Below are 10491 nucleotides of genomic sequence, written 5' to 3'. Positions count from 1 at the left end.
CCTCCCTCTGTCTCCACACGCTCCTGCACGCCCTCACGCCACACCCGGCGCTCTCAGGCCGCTAAAGCTGCATTACAAAGGAGCGGATGAGAGGATGAGCTCCATAAATCATCAGATCGATGCTCTGTTCCACGTCCCACAGAGCGCCGACGTCCTCTCGCCAAACTGCTCTCTCTCTCTCTATTTACCGCAGGAAGTGAGAGAGGTTTTTTGGCAGAGAGGAAGAGGAAGGAGGGGGAGGGAGGAAGGAGGGGGTGGGGGGTGGATATGTGCTTATCAGGGCAGAGAGGCTGAATCCTCTTAGCTGAGACCTAAATAAGCGTCTGTGGGTCAGACGGCCGCGCTGTTATGGAGGACAAAGGATCTTCATCAACACGGCTCACAGAGCGGCTCAGAGTCGCTCTGCTTCATACTAAAGCCCCTCTGGCAACTTCACTCACTGTCACACACACATGAAGGAAAACCACAAGCTCCACAGCGTCCCTGAGGTCCAGATGTCACACAACTACATCAAATACACAGGTTGTTGTTGTTTAAAAAGATTACTGTGATGACTTCTATTAAATTAAAGCTCAAACCTCTGAACACAAAGAAGAAAGAGAAACAAATCAAGTTATTAGATTATAAAATCAGATTTAATGGGATTATAGAATTTGTTGTTTCTTCTGATTCTCAAGCTGATGCCACACACACACACGCGCGCGCACACACACACACACACACACACACACACTCCTACGTCTCCTTTACACACACGAGCGCCTGGGAGTGTGTGTAGATATGTGATATCTACATAAACACACAGCAGGGGGGGATCCAGTGTTGGACTCTCACTTGACTCTCACTTCCTGTGCATGCCACCTTCTTCTCTCTGTGTGTGAACGAGGTCAGGGGTCAGGGGTCAGGGTCAGGCGCAGGCTTCACCTAAATGCTCGTCCCTCACATGAAACACCGTTCTGAAAACTGAATGAGTGAAACAGAGAGGTCTTGTCTGGAGGCAGGAGGAGCCCTCAGCCTCAGCGTCATGAGGCTCAGCCCAGAGTCAGGATCTGCTCCCGGCTCCCACTCCACCACAAATAGACTGGTATTGATAAGCCGGATCTAAGGGAGCAGCCGGGGCTTTGTCCACAATTGCTGGCTGCTGATGTGATAGTGTGACTGGTGTACAGCAGAGTATACTTCACACACACACACACACACACACACACACACACACACACACACACACACGCACACACACACACACACACACACAGCGGCTGTGTCAGGTGACCGCACGCGGCTGAGAGCTGGAGGGCAACACACACACACACACACACACACACACACACACACACACACACACACACACACACACACACACACACACACACACACACACACACACACACACACACACACACACGTCTATGAGCCATTACATGCCACATTAACATTGAGCTGTGTGTGTGTTCTGTAAGAGTGTATCTGTGTATCAGCTGCTTCTCGTGTTCTTTACATGAGCTGATCAATGGAAACTGACTAATGGCTTCATCATCAATAATCCAGTGTGTGTGTGTGTCTGTGTATGTGTGTGTGTGTGTGTGTGTGTGTGTGTGTGTGTGTGTGGGTGGGTGGGGGGGGGGGGGGGGGGGGGGGGGTGGGGTGGGGGGGGGGGGGAGTGAGTGTGTGTGTGTGAGCGTGTGTGTGTGTGTGAGCGTGTATGTGTGTGCGTGTGCGTGTGTGTGCAGCGTGTGTGTGTGTGCAGCGTCTCAGCCTTGTAGGTGTGTATCCTCCCTCTCCCCTCAGTAACCTTATACACTGCTGCGTATGTAAACAAAGGTCTGAAGCAGGATCAGGTCCATACGGCTCAGACTGAGCCACAATCTATGTAACGGATTGCTGCTGCGGTCACACACACACACACACACACACACACACACACACACACACACACACACACACACACACACACACACACACACACACACACACACACACACACACACACACACACACACACACACACACACACACACACACACACACACACACACACACACACACACACACACACACACACACGGCAAACAGGCGGCCAAGGATCCAAACTCAGAAATGAGGAGTGAAGAGCCTCTTCTTCACGGGCAAAGAGCAGAGTTCTGACAGGAAATGAAGACGAGGCAAAGCTGAGGGCTGGGGGGGGGTTCACATAAATGTTCTTCCCTCAGATCCAGATTATTGATCGCTAACAGAAGAACCATTCATAGCCTCTCTAAACATAACGGACAGATGAACTGTTAATGAACACATTCCTTTATTGGAGCCTGGAACATATTTCTTGACGTAACGGTCAGACGTGGCTCAAGGACACGGCGCCCTTGACGCTGCTCTTCTTTTACAACAGCACAATGACTAACGGTTATGGCGTCCATCAGATTATTAGGTGTGACTCATCTAATGACATGGAAGACTTCTCAATCAAGGGGATCAATAAACGACTTTTAAAATAAGGGTTAACTGTTAACCCTCAGGTTAACTGTTCAAAGTCTAACAATGACCTACTTCCTATTCTCGTCAGGTGACGTGGAGGCCTTAACGTCAGTCTCCAGTGTGATCCATGCGTTTGATCGATCGGCTTTTTAGCTGCTGGGTTTCAGAGGGATGATGTCACTGCACACATGAAGTCGCCTCAGCAACCCCCGGCACATTGATGAACACATTACATTACATTACGATCATTTGGCAGATGCTTTTATCCAAAGCGACTTACATTACATTACCACCCTTCGCAGAGGGGGGAGCAATTGAGGGTTCGGTGCCTTGCTCAGGGGCACCTCGGCAGGGACTCGAACCGGCGACCCTCCAGTTCCCAACTGGAAGCTCTACCCACTGAGCTACTGCCTCCCTACACTGTGACGGAACACTGTGAGCCTCATCAGCACCGGCGCTCAGACCCACGCTTCGCAGAACCAGCGCCGGCTCTGATACGACGGCTGACATTTAACATGGAGGAACATGAAGGAAGTGAGGTCTGTGTGATGTTCCTGATGAAAGCTTTGATCTGAGTTATGGAGACTTTTCTGAGTTTGGATTGAATGTAAAGTTGTGGTGTTACGTCTCCAGAATCACTCCAGCGGGCAAATTTGTGTAAACACAACAAGAGGGAACTCCCCTAAAACACAACAACAACAACAACAACAACAACAACGATTCACCCTGAGATTTGATGTCGACATTCCAGTCAGCACAGTTTGATTCTGCTGGTTTAGTTCTATTCTTCAGGATCCCGCTTTGGTCCTCAGCACATCTGTGTCGTGTGATCAGAAGTGAAACCACGGCGTTGTTTACTGGTGTGAACTCCCCGAGCGATACAGATTACAGTGAAACCAAACTGGACAGGGAGACCGATGGATGTAACAGATACTGGAGATTCCCCAGTTACTGATCTACAGCCATGTACCCCCCCCCCCCCACACACACACACACACAAAATCCATCATCGCACTGCCTAACGGTGTCAGGTACCGACACACACGGCCGTACGATGTGAGAGCTCTGACCTCTGACCTCTGCTGTAATACCATCTGCTTCAGGTCGGCACACACACACACACACACGGGGGCAAATTCATCTCACGTGAAGTGAGAGACGCAGCACAAGCGAAACATCGACTGAGGCGCCGAAGCTCCAGTTCTTTCATTCATCGCTTCACCTTAAAGCATCAACGAGCAACTTCAGCTTCATCGATCCTATATCAGCCTCGTTGGGTGAAGACGCAGGAAAACAACGTCAGCGACTTCAGAGAAGGAAGGACTTCACACAGAGAAGGTTTCCTGTTCCTCTGCCAGCTGACTGTTATCCCAGCACACACCCATCTCTAATGAGGAGAATGTGTTTCCTTGTCACTGTTAGGCTGCTGTGTTGTGTTCACTCGACACAGATGTACAATCCTTCACACGTGCAGAGTTTACTTAGATATGAATATGTTCACCCTGGTTTCTTATCACGTCTTATCAAGTTAGCAGATTTAGTAACTTCCGCGTGCCGTCTTGCACCAGATCGCCACTTGAGTGAATCCACAATGAAGGCTCCACAGCCCCAGACCTGAGGCACCTGCTGTGCCTCGCTGACGTCCTCTTCACTTACTGTCCTCCTCGATTATCATTCCTCTGTGCAGGACTCTAAAACTGTGGGAGAGCTTCATACTGAGGTGGATTGTACTCCGCTATTATCTGAGATGAATCCCCACCAGGATCTCTGACGTACAATGGATTCTTTGTGCACCTCCATGGCAACTCCACAAGCTTCCCTCCACCTTGCTGACTTACTTTAGCCCCTTTTCTTCTCCACACTGTGACCGTCAGGCTGCCAGAGGGCCGGAAATACGAGAACATGTTTCACTGAGTTACTTTGGAAACACTTTGGTTAATCCCCCGCATGATATGATACAGAAGTTTAGGGTTAAAGTACAGGAAGTACTCATTATGATATGTAAACAGCCTGGTTAACACGATCACCACACCGGTCCATGTTAAATGCATGAGCAATCAAACCTGCAGCAGCATAACTCTGTGATGACATCATGATCCTTTTCCACTTCCTGGAACCTCACACCTCATTTAATTAGATTTTAATTGTTTTTTAATGATTATTGTTTTCCTTCTGTGATCAATACTTTTCTGGCAGCACTTTTGATATCATATCTTTTCACGTCTCATTTGCTGAGACCTTTAACAGGCGTTTTTAAATGACGACTTTGGGCTTTTTCAGTAGCAAATGAAAGTCATTGAAAGAGTATTACTCAGAGTTGGAGCTGTACAGACGTGCCAAGTTCCTCTCCAGCTAATTCTCAGAGAATGAAGTTATTCTGGAGTGGAATCTAACATCGCCACCTGTTGTTGCGCTTCTCTGCTCTCAGTCTAAACCGAACAGTTGTCCTGGTTGACAAACCCAATACATGGAAGCTTCACGTTCAGGATGTGATGCAGGATGTGGCTTCAGTCTGCCCGAGAAGCGAACACGCAGAGGCGGCACAACGTCAAACCCCTCAGCGGGTCCCTGCGGTCCACTCCCTGCGGTCCACTCCCTGCTCGCCCGCACCAGCGTCCAGCCGAGCCTCTACTCAACTCTACAAGGAGAATTCGCACATAAACGGCGAAAGAAAAACACCACGAACCGTGTAAAAGTTTCTCTCCTCCGGGAGCCGAGACGAGCCGCAGACACGTCGGCACGTTTCTCTCCTTCCCCCCCCCCGCAAGTGTCGGAGCGAATCTTTACCTTTAAAGTGCAGCGCGGTGCCGGTCCTGATCCTCACGGCCCCGCCGATCGACTCCCCCGGGCTGTAAACCACCTTGTTATTGGTGAAGGTGATGTCAAATTCCTGCAGCTTCCCCATGACTGAGCTCCGTCTGTCTGCCTGTCTCTCTGTCCGTCCGTCTGTCCGACTGTCTGTCTGCTGCCGAGCGGCGCGAGGCGAGGCTGCTGCGCGAGCCCTCACCTGCTGCCGCGCATCTGCCCCCGGCCCCCTCAGAGACCGGTGACGTCACACGCACGAGCGAACCAGTCACAATAAATAATAAAAGCACGTTCACACACGCAGAATAAATAAGAAGGACAAGCGACGGGAACGGGAGTCACGTGTGACGTGCATGGACAAGCGCAAGTCACAGAGCCGCGTTTCCTCTGGCTTGGGTCTGTTGTGAATGAATGAGGAGATGATCCGGCTCGGTGACGCCCCTCTGACGTGAAACGGCGCCAGCGAACCAATCACAAAACTCCGCTGATGACGTATTTGAATCGGTGATTGAAAATGAGCAGTTGTTTTTAGTTTGTACTTCAAGAATGGCTGCAGGAATGAGGGAGCTCCTCCCAGCTAACGGAAGCTCCGCCCCTCTTTAATTTAACAACCACAACAGTCCCCTCAAAATAATGTATTGATATGATTATTGTGATAATGTTTGGGATGACGATCATTAATTTTGTCAGCAATATTAAAATCCCATCATATCATTATTATACTAAGATGATATGAATATGTACACTCCTGCTGTGAGGCGGAGCCAAGCACTGATGGAAGCTCACCAGATGTCCAAGCAGGTGAATTATGAGCTGATTTGCTGAATTAATCTGAATCAATCTGGCAACACATTCAAATGAAATGGATTCAGCTTGATGCTTCCTACCTCTGAGTGAACTTCCTGTGTCTGAGTGTACTTCCTGTCAACGTGCAAGTGCTGCATGCATCAGTTATTCTGGTTGCAAATGTGAAAGAATATCAATCCTGTGGTGCCTCAATCTAAACGTTCTGTCTGTTCATTAGTAGTTTCATTACACATGTTAAAAAGGGACAAGTCGCCCCACAAACCAGTATCCTCGGCTTTTCTAGCTTTTCTAGCTTGTCCTCCCTCACTAAATGATGACTCGAGGCCGCTTCCAAAGCTTCCATGACAACAGACAAACATCACGGTTGCCAGGTTACTGTCTGTATCCATGGAAATCTGGTACACGTTGCCAGCTGATCTTGTCTGATTTTTTTGTTTACTTCTTTGCAGGCCCACCCAGAAACAGATTGACTGATGACTCATTCTGACACTGTGAGAGCCAGGGCATAAATACTGTATGTTAGGAAGTAACAGCGTCACACATCAACACCATATGTCAGCTGCACCGATCGGAGGGTGAATGCATGCCAGAACGGTGTGACGATCATCTTCCTTCCTCTTCTGCCAGTGTACAAGTTGTTTCATGGTTTAACATGTAATGATTACGAAACCTCATCTCATTCGTCTCTTATTAAATTGATCAACAGATGGCTCGGGTCTGTTCTGGCACTTTGACCTTCTGTCAGGTAGCTGTGACAGCTGGTTAAGAGTTTTTGTCTGGTAGTGAAACTCAACTCAACGGCTCCACCTGCTGGGTTAATTGTGGACCATCTACCTTTCTAACTATCCTCCAGTTAAAAGACGCTGCCATCATCACAGCATAACATGGCTCCATTTGGTAATACACAAGATACATTTAGCTGGTTTATTGTGGAGTGCATAACTTCTATCTGACTGCAGCTGAAGGTTTACTCATTCACAAATCTATTATTCTAAGTACATAAGGCTGTATGGAGAACGGGTGGATGGGTTCTGCTGCTCCTCAGTCAAGCAGGCAGGTGGTTGCGATGGCCTTCATGACAGCGTACGGGTCGCAGTTGGCTGCAGACCGGCGGTCCTTGAAGCAGCCCTTCTTCTCTATGCTGACCTGGGCAGGGATGCGGACGCTGGCGCTCCGGTTCTCTACTCCTGCGGAGAAGTGAGTGATGGAGGAGATCTTATGTAGCCCCAGCAGGCGCCTGGCGTTGTCCTGGCCTCTGCGGGGATCGTATACACAGATGTGCTCGGCGTGTTTCTTGCTCAGCTTCTCAATGGACTGCTCAATGTACCTGCCGTCATAAAGGAGGGCAGTGGGGAGAGAGCATGAAGGAAAATAAGACAAAAGGAGAAGACAAAGAGAAGCCCTGATACATTAGATACATCCATTCATGTGTTTGGAGTGTCAAAGGCCATCAAAGGTCATCAAAGGTCTGTACTGTCAGGGAACATGGCTCAGTCAAATTTGATGAAAAAACAGCCATATTGCTTTTGAGGCTAAGTGACAGAACGTGATCAGTCTGACCACCTCAGACCTCTGAGGGTTTAAGGAAAATGGAAGGGGAATCTTTTCAGTGTTCACTCACTTGATCCCTCCTTCTTCCCTCATGTGCTTGGTGCTGATGTTTGCATGACAACCAGCCCCGGGCCAGTCTGGCAACGGTTTGGGATCCAGGGAGGCAACAATCCCAAAATCTTCACACACGCGATGCAGCAGGAAGCGTGCCACCCAGAGATGGTCGCCTGCCTCGATGCCTTCACAGGGCCCCACCTGGAACTCCCACTGGAGTTAGAGGACAGAGAGGTGGACACATGCAGGGTGTCACCTCTTCTTCTTCTGAACACCAGGACTGTTTCTTTGTAGCAGTAGCTCTTACCTGAGATGGCATTATCTCAGCATTGGTGCCAAAGATGTTGATCCCTGCATAGAGGCAAGCCTTGTAGTGGCACTCCATAATGCCACGCCCAAAACTTGATCTGCCCCAATTAATAAAGCGTGACCTTCAAGGGAAAAAGCACAGGAACAATGAGCCCAACAACGACAGCAATGACCCTCATGGTGAGAACTTCAGTGCTCTGCTCCACTGGGATTTGATTTGGAAAAGTCCAAGAAATACTAACAATCACCACAAGGGGGCAGAGTCAGTGACACACATGCCTCTCTCATGCAGAGGAGAGGCTTCTTGGTGCAGCTGGATCTGATCAGCTGATGTACTGACAAATGTGTTAAATTCTACTTCTGCTGAATGAATTGAATTGAAGAGAGAGGAGAGAAACACGGATGTTCACTCACCTTTAGATCTTGGCTGTCCATTTGAGGGCCAACCAAAGGGATATCCGTTGGTCCCTAACAGAGTGTACTCCTGTTCGAATCCAAACCACAGTTCCTGGTCCTTGACTTGCTTCATCACCTTATTGCTAACCCTAACACAACCAGTAAACCAGGTTATTACGCAATACCAGGACCAGGAAAGCCAGCAGATGAACATGTACCTGTTTGACCACCTAACAGAGGACCAGTTTGTTGGGATTAAGGGTAAAGGGATCCCTGAACATCTGCACTGGAATGAGGTACATCATATTGTTCAAGACATCGGTGGAGCTGTTGGTTGGGCTGGTGTTCCACTCAGGAACATCTCATGAGACATTTGACACGGAGAAAGCTCATCAACAAAATATTTGTGTGACACGTAACAAAAAAGAACCCGTGGGTTTCAGTGTGATGTTTGGTGAAACAGCTAACTTCACATGGTTTGGGAAGGTGGAGCAGTCTTGTAGGGATTGTAAGGTTCCTGGTTCAAAGTGTTGTTGAGCAAGACACTGAACCTCAAACTGCTCCTTTCTGGTACAACCCTGCATCAGTGTATGAGTGTGTGAATGTGAGGTCATTGTAAAGGGCTTTATAAGAAGCAGACCGTTTGTTGGTTATGATGAGTGTGATCATATTCATTTCCATTTAACTGTGCTTGTCTTTAAGAACTGTGTAATGTAATCTATGTGTAATGGGTAAACTATGATACAGAGAAGCCTGTTGACACAGAGAGATAGAGATTCTGACAACAGGAATCTCCAACTAAGGTGATCTATAACTGATAAGATCAGATTCTTCTTCTGTCCACAGCGGGGAGGTTCGAAGTTCACATGTTGAGTCAGTTAGTATGAGTGGACAGTGCGAGACAATACAGAGATCTCTCTCAACTTGAAGTCCTTCTTGCCAGCCTGATGAAGAATTTTGAACACGACAATTAATGGAGCTTACCTGGACCACTCAACAGTCCCTGTCTCTCTGCCCTGTCTAGTCTATTTTGTCTTTTTCATATTGTAATTATCAAAAACCAAATTGACAATGGTAATTGACCTGTTGTTCAGTAGCTTAGTCATACTTGTGTGTCAACCTTTGCCACGTCTGCAAAGATGTCACCTTTACTAGCAAGTTCAGTGACCAAAGATTATCCTTGGATACCAGGACCTGGATGAGTCAGAAGTTCAGAACCTTCACACACATTTTGCTTTGCCTGATGTGCTCTGGATGACGCAGGCCAAAGAAGTTTGAATCTATCCCACTGACCGAGGCCTCGGCCCAGGCTCGAGTGATCCAGACCTCTGTATCAAATTTACGGATCCAACAATCAAAGCAGTTTGCCAACACGGGTTAGAGAGACGAAGCCCACAGAGTCTCAAAGGACGGGTCGAAGATCTGAACATTCTTTGTGATTGGTGTTATAAGATAATCAATCAGTCAAACAGAGTACATTTAGGCATAGATAACACATTATGACAAAAATATAAACTAGACCTTCTACACTGATGAAGGCCCTAAACTTAAAGTCATTGCCATTGCTGAATGCTTTAAACTACAAAGAAATGTCTTGTGGAATTGGAATTTCAAACATGGGATAGTGTATTTATTCATATTAAAATGCTCAATAAGCACCTAAATAAGCAGCATATCTACAAAATACAGAGCTACATATGCAGACTTACTGTGTCTTTGGGCCTGCTGGGAGAAGTGCTGCATGGACAGGTCTGTGTGCTGAAGCTGCATGTGCTATCTGTCTGCAAGGCAAACGCTACAGCAGGAAAAGTGAGGAATGAGTGAAGGGCCACATGGTCTGTGATTAGAGGAAATTCAGACAAATAAGCAATAATCTATAGGAGCCAGTCTTCAGTTATTCTCCCTTTGTTTAGTCCTCCTGTTTGTGCATTCACCAGAAATTATATGAAAAGTTTACATGGAAATATGCAGACAATGTAAACCTTTGGTCAAATCATCACCTCTGGGTGGGTGGGTAACGACCAAACTGCTATGCTGCCATGCTACCGTGTTGATATAACAATTAAGAAATGTTGTCTTTAGAGGTGTCTATCACAT

At 47.7% G+C, this 10491-nt stretch overlaps 1 protein-coding gene and 1 pseudogene across 1 annotated transcript in view; both read right to left on the bottom strand.

Annotated features, from left to right (window-relative positions):
* Window positions 1-5755, bottom strand: part of arrdc1b (arrestin domain containing 1b) — a 16091-nt gene extending 10336 nt beyond the window's left edge. The window contains exon 1 of the mRNA XM_076169501.1: window positions 5260-5755. Within this exon, the coding sequence (XP_076025616.1) occupies window positions 5260-5377 (118 nt within the window). The 5' untranslated portion in view covers window positions 5378-5755. The remainder of the gene's footprint in view (window positions 1-5259) is intronic.
* Window positions 5756-5884: 129 nt separating this feature from the next.
* Window positions 5885-10164, bottom strand: LOC143015507 (glutamine synthetase-like; annotated as a pseudogene).
* Between the last annotated feature and the right edge of the window lie 327 nt (window positions 10165-10491).

The sequence above is a fragment of the Genypterus blacodes genome, unplaced genomic scaffold (genome assembly GCF_046128005.1).
Source record: "Genypterus blacodes isolate CSIRO-AG114 ecotype Tasmania unplaced genomic scaffold, CSIRO-AGI_Gbla_v1 ptg000205l_1, whole genome shotgun sequence".
Classification (NCBI taxonomy): Eukaryota; Metazoa; Chordata; class Actinopteri; order Ophidiiformes; family Ophidiidae; genus Genypterus; species Genypterus blacodes.
The sequence above is the reverse complement of the archived record's forward strand: the minus strand, read 5'-3'. Positions and strand labels throughout refer to the sequence as shown.